Source organism: Labeo rohita, chromosome 9 (assembly GCF_022985175.1).
Source record: "Labeo rohita strain BAU-BD-2019 chromosome 9, IGBB_LRoh.1.0, whole genome shotgun sequence".
Lineage (NCBI taxonomy): Eukaryota > Metazoa > Chordata > Actinopteri > Cypriniformes > Cyprinidae > Labeo > Labeo rohita.
Window position 1 is genome coordinate 33945391 of NC_066877.1, and position 13540 is coordinate 33958930.

Consider the following 13540-nt stretch of genomic DNA (forward strand, 5'->3'; position numbering starts at 1 on the left):
AACAAATTTTAAAAAGTACAAAATTATTTATGAAAAATGTACAAAACAAGCATTAAAATAAGATAGAACAACTAAAAATGGAGATTGAGATTTAATTTTAATTCAGCAGTTTTGTCTTTAAAGAGTCAGGTTTCCTACAGTTTTGGAAAAATTCAATTAGTTAGAAATTATTTATGAAAATTGTACAAAACAAGCATTAAAATAAGCTAAAACAACAAAACGAATTGATAGTTTTCATTTTATTCCAGCTGTTTTATGTTTTTGAAGAATAAAGTTTCCTACGGTCTTGGATACAAGGTAGTCTAATTTTTAAAATGTGATTTCTAGACCTGGAAAAATAATTATTTAGAAATTAAAAACTCTATTATGTTTATAATACATTATTATTATTATTATTATTTCCATTTTGGGCATTTTTATAATAAAAAAATTAATTATACTTTTTTTCTAATTGTGTAAAAATAACAATATCAATTTACAAATTGTTGTCCTTAATTCATATTTAGTAAACTGGAAAAGCCACTGAAAGGAAACTATATTTAAAAATAAGTTACTTGAAATAAATAAACATTAACTGAAATGCAATACACAGAAATTTATCATGCACGTTTAATAATTACGCAAGTAAAATATGAGTGTATGTCATACCACAAAAATCTGACAGAGGGCGACAAGTTGCTGAAAATTTCACTTAATATAATTTTTAAATATTATGTATATATATATATATATATATATATATAATATTTTATTTTATATGTAATATATATTAAAAAATATAATATATATATATATATACACACATACACACATTTATATATAATATATCTAATATTATTTTATTATTTTTAAGAAATTAAAACATTTATTCAGCAAAGATGAAGTTGTTCAAAATTGACATTGAAGACAATTATAATTAAAAAAAAAATTCTACATTTCAAATAAATACTTTCTATTGATCAAAGAAGTCTAAATCATAGTTTCCACAGAAAGATGAAACCGTTTTTAAATGTTTCTTGAACAGCAAATCAGCATATTAGAATGATTTCTGAAGGATCACGTGACACTGAAGACTGAAGTAATGATGCTGAAAATTCAATACAATGCAATAAATTACATTTTAAACTACATTAAAAAATAAAATCATTATTGAATAAAATAAATATTATTGACTACATAAATGCAGACTTGGTAAGCAAAGGAAACCCCAAAAACATTAGAAAATCTTACCAACCCCAAACTTTTCTTTTTACACTTCAGGACTTGCTTAGAAGTCTTTTGTCTATATACAGTGTTTTCTTTAAAATCCCCCTTCTCATCTTTGATGCCAGGCACATCTGCGTATTTCATTTGTTCTTTTTGCTCTACTTGGACCTTGCAAATTGCTGCTTGCAGCCGTATTACAAGTGTTTATTCACAGTGAACGTTACATTTAGATAATAAATTGTATAGCTCACCTCTCGCTCAGCATCCTCCAGTTTCTTCTTCTTGCTCTCGGGCATGAGGTCATCGAGCCAGCTGAGCTCTCGCTTTGTGAAGATAAAATCCAGCAGCTTCCTAATGAAGACCAGCGCCAACACCTGCCAGCAGCAAATCGCTAATTCAATTATCACATTTTACTCAAAAAACATGAGCGGAAACAGTTAAGAAATGCTTCACGAGGCAATCACACTAGCAGACATATGCTTAGACACGTCTGACTGACTGTATGTTTCCATGATCTTTCTGATTCATTTTTTTTTGTGCCAGTCTACATGTGAATTTCTTTACAAAACTAAAAGCATAATTACAAATTGAAAAAAAATTGAAGAATATTAGGTAGCTGAACAAATAGATACATACAAATTTTGACTGGTAGTGTAAATTTGTCCAAAGAAACTTTCAAACTTTTCAGAACTCTATTATGGATAAAGCTAGTTTAAGCATGTACCATCATGGGAAAGACAATGGCAGCTCTGGAGGTTTTGATGACCCAGAGAAGAACCAGACAGCTGAGCTGGACGATGGTGAACAGATGAACCTTTCGGAGTGGAACATGTCTCAGATATATGAAGTCTGGTTGGTGTTTAGCCGGCATCCCGAACAATCTCAAACGATCAAAAAACTAAAATTATAGAGAAAAGGAGAAATTGTGTACATTAGAGCAGTGGTTCTTAACCAGGGGCCTCAGTAAACTTCAAAAGGGCCCTTGAGATGCCTCAAAATAAGACTACAAAAGCTTTAAAACAAGATAGAACAACAACAACAAAAAAATATGTATTTTGTTTTAGGTCTTTGAAAAAACAGGATTTCCATGATCTTGGAAAACTTGGATATATGAGGTAGCCTAATTTTAAAAGTGGAAATGGAAAATGGAAATAAAAAAACATATTTAAATATGCATATATAAAATACTTATAAAATATAAAAAAAATAAGTTTATTTTAATTTCAGTTAATAGTTACAAAGGAAACTTGTTTTAGTAAAATAACAAAGTGTAATAAGAAATTCAGAACTTTATATGCATTTAAAAAAACTACCAAAACCACAAAATTATTAAAAATTTAAAATTAAAATTAAAATGGAAAATATAAAAATAGAAATGTTTCAAAATATTAATAAAAACTATTATAGTATCTCAATGATTCTAAAATAACACCGCTTTGAACAGTATTGTGAACACTGCATTAGAGGTTATCTAACATGAGCTTTTAACAGAATTACAGAAAAAAAAAAATTGTCAATTTGGAAACTTGGAAATGCAAACAGACATTGTCTGTAGTGTTTTTACCTGTATTCCTCTCAATGAAGATGCACCCATGTAAAGGAAAACTCCATACAGCACCGGCATTGGAATAAACTGAGTAAACAAAATAAACATTTTCATTACCTAATTTGTCACTCTGAGGTCCTCTTAAAATGTTAGTGCAAATGTTTGTGCCATAATTTTTTTGTGTCATAATTTTGTGTTATATGCTCATTTTCCACTCTTGCTCCAATCAAGTTTTGAGTTTTAAAAGTGTTTTTGGGTCATTCTATACTTAGGGTTACATTTAGTATTTGACAATGTGAAGAAAAAAGTTTTCCTTTTTCCCAAAAACCCAAACATCTCCTTACATAGCTGCTTTAAAACAATCTATATTGTATAAAGTGCTGTATAAATAAAGGTGATCTGTAGGCACGTGTGCATAAAATACCATCTATGTTTGCTACTGTCCACCATGTTATCTTTACTGGGTAACACAGTTGATGGGTAACTTAGCTGACATTTTTTGTGTTTTAGGCCTTTACTCAACATGGAAACCTAGAACTACTGAGCATATGGTATGTTTAGAAATATATTTCTTAAACAAAACATAAGTTTTAGTTAAACTTGTTAAAATTTGCAGCAATAATACTTGTGTAACACTGTTGACAGTCAATTAATCCACTCTTGACAGGTTTGCTAGATTAGCCAATATTAGGGGAAAGAGAGAGAACAGAACTTCTAGTGTTTCATCCATGTGCTTCTAGAGGAAATATCATCATACTGTGCAAATTATGTGAGAATGGGAGAAACCATTCCTTTTTGAGGGGGGGTTTTCTAGTGGCTAACTTGGTTGACAATGTTTTTTTGGACACAAATAAAACAAGCTACATCACAATAAACACGTATTATTTGTGAAGCACACACCCAAATGTCTTGATAACCTAATCTAACTTTAGCCAAAACTATGAAATTAATTTATATTTAAGATAATTTTCAAGCTTAAATGCAGAGTAGAATGAGCAACTTTATAAAATCGGACAGCTGAATACCAGGGTTGTATGTGATATGAACATAATTTTTGAACAAAAGATATGGCTTTTTCAACATATAGTAGTGTGATTGGGAAAAATATAATTGTGTACTAGAAAATTAAGCATTGGGGCTTTATATTGATGAAAATATACACTGCTCAAAAACATAAAGGGAACACTTAAACAACACAATGTAACTCCAAGTCAGTCACACTTCCGTGAAATCAAACTGCCCACTTAGGAAGCAACACTGATTGACAATCAATTTCACATGCTGTTGTGCAAATGGAATAGACAACAGGTGGAAATTATAGGCAATTAACAAGACACCCCCAATAAAGGAGTGGTTCTGCAGGTGGTGACCACAGACCACTTCTCATTTCCTATGCTTTCTGGCTGATGTTTTGGTCACTTTTGAATGCTGGCGGTGCTTTCACTCTAGTGGTAGCATGAGACGGAGTCTACAACCCACACAAGTGGCTCAGGTAGTGCAGCTCATCCAGGATGGCACATCAATGCGAGCTGTGGCAAGAAGGTTTGCTGTGTCTGTCAGCGTAGTGTCCAGAGCATGGAGGCACTACCAGGAGACAGGCCAGTACATCAGGAGACGTGGAGGAGGCCGTAGGAGGGCAACAACCCAGCAGCAGGACCGCTACCTCCGCCTTTATGCAAGGAGGAACAGGAGGAGCACTGCCAGAGCCCTGCAAAATGACCTCCAGCAGGCCACAAATGTGCATGTGTCTGCTTAAACAGTCAGAAACCGACTCTATGAGAGTGGTATGAGGGCCCGACGTCCACAGGTGGGGGTTGTGCTTACAGCTCAACACCGTGCAGGACGTTTGGCATTTGCCAGAGAACACCAAGATTGGCAAATTCGCCACTGGTGCCCTGTGCTCTTCACAGATGAAAGCAGGTTCACACTGAGCACATGTGACAGACGTGACAGAGTCTGGAGACGCCGTGGAGAACGTTCTGCTGCCTGCAACATCCTCCAGCATGACCGGTTTGGCAGTGGGTCAGTAATGGTGTGGGGTGGCATTTCTTTGGAGGGCCGCACAGCCCTCCATGTGCTCGCCAGAGATAGCCTGACTGCCATTAGGTACCGAGATGAGATCCTCAGACCCCTTGTGAGACCATATGCCGGTGCGGTTGGCCCTGGGTTCCTCCTAATGCAAGACAATGCTAGACCTCATGTGGCTGGAGTGTGTCAGCAGTTCCTGCAAGACGAAGGCATTGATGCTGTGGACTGGCCCGCCCGTTCCCCAGACCTGAATCCAATTGAGCACATCTGGGACATCATGTCTCGCTCCATCCACCAATGCCATGTTGCACCACAGACAGTCCAGGAGTTGGCGGATGCTTTAGTCCAGGTCTGGGAGGAGATCCCTGAGGAGACCATCTGCCACCTCATCAGGAGCATGCCCAGGCGTTGTAGGGAGGTCATACAGGCACGTGGAGGCCACACACACTACTGAGCCCTAATTTTGACTTGTTTTAAGGACATTACATCAAAGTTGTATCAGCCTGTTGTGTGTTTTTCCACTTCAATTTTGAGTGTGACTCCAAATCCAGACCTCCATGGGTTAATAAATTTGATTTTCATAGTTAATTTTTGTGTGATTTTTGTTGTCAAAACAATATATTAAATATATTTCATTCATTCAGATCTAGGATGTGTTATTTTAGTGTTCCCTTTATTTTTTGGAGCAGTGTATTAAAAATATACTTCACAGACATGAGATGTACCCACAATTATAGATAATTATTAATAATGCACTTTAAGAAAGTATACTTAGGTGTGAACTTATTGTGCGCCACTAAATGTGTTCACTTAATTGCTTTCATTTGCAATTAATTTGTTGGTTTAAATTTAGTTATAAATAGTTAAATAGTAAAAAATGTATATGAAATGCAATTTTATATAACTTTAGAGTGCTTTTTGACTGACTTAAATAATGTTAGTTAACTAATCTAACATTATTAAAAAGTGGCCTTTTTGTTTCAGTGATATATTATTTGCAAGTATAATTTTTAAAAAAGATACTCTGAAGATTTGAATTATCTACAAGTGCACATTTAATATAATTAAGTACACTTCTTTTTCACAAGGGTGTGCACATAAAATGTGCTTTAATGCAGTGCAAGTCATTTTAGATGCATAATACATAAATGTGAATGCAATTATGAATATCTTAATCAGTGAGCGCCAGACCTTCAGCACTGAGGTCATGAATACGGAGGAGCCCATGAGGACGAAGATCATGAGGCCGGTGACCCGCTGCTCTCTGATCCCGAGGAACTTGGGCTGTTCTCCAGGTGCTGAACACTCGGACTCCAGCTTCAGACTGTTGACGTGAGTGATGGACAGAACCGTCGCTGCCACGAACCACGGCAGCCCCATCAGAGAGCAGACGCCCAGCATCACGCCCACCATGAACAGGTCCAGATGATAGCCACAGCCTTTCTGCAGGAACAAGACATCAAACAAAGGGTTAACTCATTTAATTCAGACTTGACTGGCAGTTTAGAGAAACTAGCGGCACCTTCAGCTTGTGCTCCTTCCTGTTGATGATCACAGCTGTAATCTGCTGATCCATAAAGATGAGGATGGTGCAGAGGAGGGCGGGAATGACTGTAATCACACACGTCCACCACGGGTTCGGACCCAACGGGTTAATGAACCACCCACGATCGTCACGAGTTGGCTGAAAACATGTTGCAAGAATATATTAAATAGGCAAAATCTATTCTTATCCAGTCTATTAATATAAATACTGTTATGTTACAGTTAACATATGGCTAACATAATAAACTTTGAGCATTGTTTGTTTTTTTGTGAAGTTAGTGCATTGAATTATTTATTTAATTGTACATAATGCTGTATATTTCATTATATATTTAATTCTGGATCTTTTTTTACATAATATTTGTAACACAAATTTTGTAATTTTATATTGTATATTCTTTAATATATTTTACTGTAAATGCTAGGTGTCTTCATATTTTCTAAAATGTTTTATTTCTGTAATTTATTCTACTTTTACAGCCCATATTATCTCATGTCTGTTAATTCAATTAATTCAGATTAAGATAAAAATAAATCTAATTAAATTAAATATTAGTAAACTTTAGAAGAGTTTAGAAGAGAAGTAGGTTTGAGAAAGCCTAGTCTGAAAGTTTAAAACAGAAAAAAATAAATAAAAATGTAAACAGATAGAGAGATAGATAGATGCACAGACAGACAGACAGACAGACAGACAGACAGACAGACAGACAGATAGATAGATAGATAGATAGATAGATAGATAGATAGAACGACAGATAGATAGATAGATAGATAGACATATAGATGCACAGACAGACAAACAGAAAGAGAGATAGATAGCTAGACAGAGACAGACAGATAATAGACAGACAGACAGATAGATATAGATAGATATATATATAGATAGATAGATAGATAGATAGACAGAGACAGACAGACAGACAGATAAATAGATAGACAGACAGACAGACGTCAGACAGACAGACAGATAGATAGATAGACAGATAGATAGATAGATAGATAGATAGATAGATAGATAGATAGATAGATAGATAGATAGATAGATAGATAGACAGATGACAGACAGACATATAGACAGACAGACAGACACACACAGGCAGGCAGACAGACTATAGACAGATAGACAGATGATAGACAGGCAGACAGACAGACAGATAGATAGATAGATAGATAGATAGATAGATAGGTAGACAGAACGACAGATAGATAGATAGATAGATAGACATATAGATGCACAGACAGACAAACAGAAAGAGAGATAGATAGCTAGACAGAGACAGACAGATAATAGACAGACAGACAGATAGATATAGATAGATATATATATAGATAGATAGATAGATAGATAGATAGACAGAGACAGACAGACAGACAGATAAATAGATAGACAGACAGACAGACAGACAGACGTCAGACAGACAGACAGACAGACGTCAGACAGACAGACAGATAGATAGATAGACAGACAGATAGATAGATAGATAGATAGATAGATAGATAGATAGATAGATAGATAGATAGATAGATAGATAGATAGATAGATAGATAGATAGATAGACAGATGACAGACAGACATATAGACAGACAGACAGACACACACAGGCAGGCAGACAGACTATAGACAGATAGACAGATGATAGACAGGCAGACAGACAGACAGACAATAGATAGATAGACAGACAGATGATAGACAGAGACAGACAGACAGACAGATGACAGACAGATAGATAGATAGACAAACAGACACAGGGACAGACGATAGACAGATAGATAGATGATAGACAAACAGGGAGACAGACAGACAGATAGACAGACAGACAGATAGATAGACAGACAGACAGATAGATAGATCTAGATAAGCAAACCTTAAACTCATTGGGGACCTTCAGTTTGGGGGAAGGCACTCCTAAAGCGTAATCCACCAGAACCATTGTAACAATAGTGATGAAGACTGCAAAGTCACTGATGATGGCTCTGACCTGGAGGAAACAGGATTTTCAAATGTTATTCCCCTCCTTACAGCAGCAGCAGATACTCCACAGTAACACTAGAGGGCGCCAGAGCGCAAATAACTACAGCATCGTGACATAAAGCACCGCAGCAGCAGCAGCAGCAGCTCTCAGACAGACGGTGGGCGGATCATGACTGCAGTACCTTGGTGGGGAAGTAGCGGCTGGTCTTGAATTCTTTGAGGAACGCTGACATGGCCACAGTGGAGAAGAAGAGGACTACAGACCAGAAGAGAACGTCGGGAACGTACGGACCGTGAGGCCCGCAAGCCGAACCCACAAATTCACCTTTTTTCTCAATACAATCCTGAAATGAGAAAGAAAAATAACAGGTTAGGCTAGCTTTTTTTTCTTAAAGTAATAGTTCACTCACAACAACATTAGGGTGAGTAAATGATAACAAATGATTCATTTTTTATTCATTTAACACTTTAAACGTTATGCATTGCTGAATTTTCAAATCACACAGAAACACACACCTGCTCAACATGCTGTTATTTTCACTCTTGCCATTAAAAGACAAGCAGCCTCAATGATCTTTTATAGTGATTTAACAGATGTAATCCAGTTTAAATTTCCTTAATCTCACTTAACAGCCCTGCTCCATCTTGCCACTCAAATGAGACATTTTAATTCCCATAAAACATAACATGCTTGGTATAACTTGGTTTAAATCTCAAGCAAATGTGGAGTTGATGCAACGCATGTTATACAACTAAAATAACAATTAGCATTATTCTCAAAAATGTCTCATTTGGAAAATAATAATATTTGGAAAATATTAACCCTGTAACGCCTTACATGAAATATGAATGACAAAAAAAGAACCTTTAGAGAAAATCTTAAATTAATTTGGTGTTTTTGTTGAGTAGTATATTTGATGCATTAGGTTTTTAAGGCTCAAAAAGTATGATATATTAAAAGAGCTTGTACAAAGTACGATAAAATCAACAGGATCTAAAATTAGTTGTAAACCAGTCAGGGACTCTTAAAAGCCACAAATGCAATTTTGACCTGAACTTCCAGAGCCTCCCAGAAGATCTCCGGGGCTGAGATGTTGTTCTGCTCCCAATATTGAAGAGTGGCATTGCTGGGGTTTGCAGGCTCAATACAGGAACATCTACAAGAACAAAATATTGAGGGCAAAATGCCTTTATTCTATAATACTACAGCATACTGATCTTCTATACAGCATTAGAGTCTATGGAGTCTTTCATGTCATTTCAAGCAGAGTGTTGACCTGTAAGTGGTGAGTTTCTCCAGATTGTTGTTCATATTAAAGGGATACGTCTCCCCGAGATGAATGAGCTTCTCCAAGGCCTCATAGATGAAGATGATGCAGATGAGAGAGGCGAAAGCCTCCTCCGTGAAGCGTGTGATGTAACAGACGAGTGAGCTGGCATCAGTGGCCACCAGCAGCAGACAGAGGAACGCCGTCCACAGCCCGATACACGCCCTGAGGGACAGGTACGACAGCCCGTATTCCCTGTGAACAAACACACGGGGAGCCATGAGTGATGTTAACACAGTCTGAAACTTACACAGGCCGTATGTTGTTTGAGTTATTGGACAGTTTAAAGAGAGATTTCGAGTCTAAACAGAAGCAGGTCTTGCTAAGTGGTTAGTATGATTGAGTGGTTGATAATCAGTTTCTAGTTCTGGATGGGTTCTAGAGTACTGCTATGGCATTCTGGGTGATTGTTAGATCAGACAGATGATCAAATGAATGAACTACAGATAGATAGATAGATAGATAGTAGAATGAACAAAAAAAAACTAACGAACTAACTGACTAACGATAGATAGCTAATAGTAATAGTACTAAACAAACTAACTGACTAACTAACCAACCAACTAACGATAGATTAGGGCTGGGCGATATGGGCAAAAAAATTATCATGATGATTTTTTTCATATCAGTCGATATCGATAATTATCACGATAAATGTCAAATCTTTATTTCTTTCAAGTTTCAAGTCAGATTTTTGCTCCAAAGTAAAAGTTGTAGAAACCAAACTATTAATTTTCCTTAATAATATCACTTTTTCGTCTCTTAGAAATGCACATTTGATAGTAGCTTGAGGATGCAGAGGTAAATTTTTGTTCATTATCAATCAGTAACAAATGTAAAAATTGCAGCAAATTAAATTTATTCTGACCCAATTTTTTTTTTTTTTAAATTAAGCATTGGTCTCCCATAGTAGCAATCATACATTTTAAATCATGATAAATACAGTTAAAACCACACATAGCGGTACCTCAATACCATGGTAAAAATATAACTACGTGGTTTTATAGGTAGCCTATTTGTATGAAAAACAGTGGTGTAAAAACATTCAGTATAAATGCACACATGCTATAGCTTAATCACAAATACATACATACTATAATTATATACCATTACTCCTGTAATAAAATTCAGTGTGAATATCCCACATTGCTGCCACAATACCATGGTGCAGTGAGTGTTACTACAGTAAATCCATGGTAAATGACGGCGATGTGTAGATTGAAAAGCCTTCTGACTGTCTCGTTGCACACAGCTTTAAACTAGTTTGAATCACATTTTGAGTCATTTGTGTTCATTGCTGAATTCAGGTGTTTCACTCTGGATCTCACAGCGCTGTTTAGTGCTCGCGTGACAGAGACGTTCACATATCACGTCTTTGGCACGCTCAAGTTTGGTATTTAAAATGTAGGCATGCATCGAGATAATAAATAAATCTTCTCTAGTGAGCTCGCGCAGCGCGGTAGTTTGAACCTTGGTCTGAGCGGATAAACGCGTGTGGCGCACTTCAAATGAGTTGCGCTGTTTTGTTCCGTATTTGGCACATAAAAATTATACTGAACTCATTTTATCCAGGAAAATTATATCGCGATAATTATCGTTATCGAATTATCGCCCAGCCCCATGATAGATAGACAGATAGATAGATAGATAGATAGATAGGCAGATAGATAGATAGATAGACAGTAGAACGAACAAAACTAACAAACTAACTGACTGACTGACTAACTAACTAATGATAGATAGACAGATAAACAACAGAACGAACGAACGACAGATAAACAGATAGATAAACAGATAAACAGACAGATAGATAGATAGATAGATAAACAATAGAATGAATGAACGAAAGAACGAACAAACGAACAAATGAATGATAGATAGATAGATAGATAGATAGATAGATAGATAGATAGATAGATAGATAGATAGATAGATAGATAGATAGACGAAACGGACGAACAATAAAAATATATAAAACACAGAGCTCTTTATATTAAACATACTTGCAGAATTTGAACAATATTTTCTCAAACACCAGGACGGGTCCGGTGCTGCCCAGAATAGTGAGAGGCTGTCCAGCAAAAAGCGAGTAAGCAATTCCAGTCATGGAGGCTCCAAACAGCGATTCAATTGCACTCTGGGAACAGGGGAGAATATGTCACAAAGCATCATGTTTACATGACTACACTAATACAGATTCAAATATTAATGACTAGCCAACTAGGCCAATTAGATGCACGCATGTGTTCAGGTGTTCTTACTATGCGTCCCTCTGTGGCTTCACCCAGCAGCCCTCCGAAGGTGATAACAGGGGACATGCAGGCGCAGTACAGGAACAGGAAAGAGGCCAAACACTGCAGGCTGAGCGCATCTGTGAAATCCGACAGGAAGTGTGGAGCTTTCCTCTTTATATCCAGTGCAAATCCACCAAAAATCCTGACAAAAAACACCACACACAAGATTACTGCCGTCTGAGCTGGGAAAAGAGGTGGAAAACTGGCTTAAACCGAATTCACAGTGTTACATTCCACAGAGAATTACATGCAAAATAAACACTCACCAGGCAATTTAATTTAACCAGGCAATTATTTTCATGACAATTAAACGTTTCCTTTTCAAACTATAATGTCATTACTACAATGCAAAAAAAACCCAATTGCACCATTATTTAAATGTTATTTTTTAAAGTACTATATTACAGTAATAAGAATAATATAAATAAAAAAAATACTCAAATGTAAAATATCATTAAAATAATGTCACAATGCAAAACAATTTTAATGTACCTAATATAGGCTTTGTTTTCAAACTATTATTTTATTTTATTTTATTTTAATTTTATTGTAATTTTGGAGTGCAATGTCACACATAACAACACCAAACAGAAAAAGAAGATCTATAGGATGGCTGGAGTTTTTTCTCCATATGCCGACACATATGTAAAATATTCCTCACATGAAGTCACAGTTTTCTGACCAGTGTTGTTTCACAGTAAAACAGAAAGCCTGGTGTGTCTTGCATATGAAAAAACAGTTGCGCTGTCATATGGACAAAAATCTATATTTTAATTTAGTAAATGTGAATACAATTTCATAGCCTGTTTTTATTATTCTTTAAATAGCTAATTTTCACAATTCACCCGCCACTGACTAGTGTGGCAAAAATGACATTAAATAATGATATCATTCAGAGTAATACTGAAAACTGAAATCAACATAAATATAAGGATAAAATGTTTTTTTTAAATTTGTAATCCATTATTTAATCACATTTTAATCATATTTTGTATGAAAATGTCTTAATATTTGGCATTCTTATAAAAATAATAAAATTTAAAAAGAGATGTTAAAATCAAAACAGATATTATATCCAGTGCACTGGAAATGCAAGGTCAAATTGAGAGCATTGCTTTTTGGTAGCACAATTTGGCAAATTTCATTCAGATATTCCATGCATACAGAAAAGCTACATTTTGTGCACAGTGTATACATACTACATAAGGTATAATTCTTTAACCAGAAAGAAATATTAATTAGGGCTGATCAGATATGATCGCCATGAACCATTTGGGAGAAAAGAGCCATCTGAGAACAGAAGGGGATTATTGTTGTGAGAAGAGAGAAAGTCACTCAAAGTTGTGAAAACTGTCACTCAACAGGAAGAGTGTGACCAAATGTCAAACATGGCGTCTGTCCAGTTCACTGGAGAGTTGAAAACCTGGTCTTCAGTGGCACGGCTCTCGGTTACATTGTACTACAAAATGAAACCATCATCATAAATGATCTGCATTATTATGTGCCCTTTAACTGTCAGAATGAACGCAACGGTGAGCTGTGTGACCTTTTACAGCCATTTGGCTTTGAAAAGCAACATTTTATTTCTTAGAGGTTGCTCTTTCATAGTTCATGGAATTGA

The 13540-nt window shown here is 35.7% G+C and overlaps 1 protein-coding gene across 3 annotated transcripts in view; it reads right to left on the reverse strand.

Annotated features, from left to right (window-relative positions):
* Positions 1 to 13540, reverse strand: part of slc4a10b (solute carrier family 4 member 10b) — a 77295-nt gene that overhangs the window by 5534 nt on the left and 58221 nt on the right. For all 3 annotated transcript variants that reach the window (XM_051119721.1, XM_051119722.1, XM_051119723.1), the window contains 11 exons: positions 11887 to 12061; positions 11629 to 11762; positions 9575 to 9820; positions 9349 to 9454; positions 8480 to 8641; positions 8191 to 8304; positions 6303 to 6464; positions 5972 to 6223; positions 2771 to 2839; positions 1931 to 2104; positions 1458 to 1580 (listed from right to left, as the gene is read on the reverse strand). In XM_051119721.1, the coding sequence (XP_050975678.1) occupies positions 1458 to 1580; positions 1931 to 2104; positions 2771 to 2839; positions 5972 to 6223; positions 6303 to 6464; positions 8191 to 8304; positions 8480 to 8641; positions 9349 to 9454; positions 9575 to 9820; positions 11629 to 11762; positions 11887 to 12061 (1717 nt within the window). The remainder of the gene's footprint in view (positions 1 to 1457; positions 1581 to 1930; positions 2105 to 2770; positions 2840 to 5971; positions 6224 to 6302; positions 6465 to 8190; positions 8305 to 8479; positions 8642 to 9348; positions 9455 to 9574; positions 9821 to 11628; positions 11763 to 11886; positions 12062 to 13540) is intronic.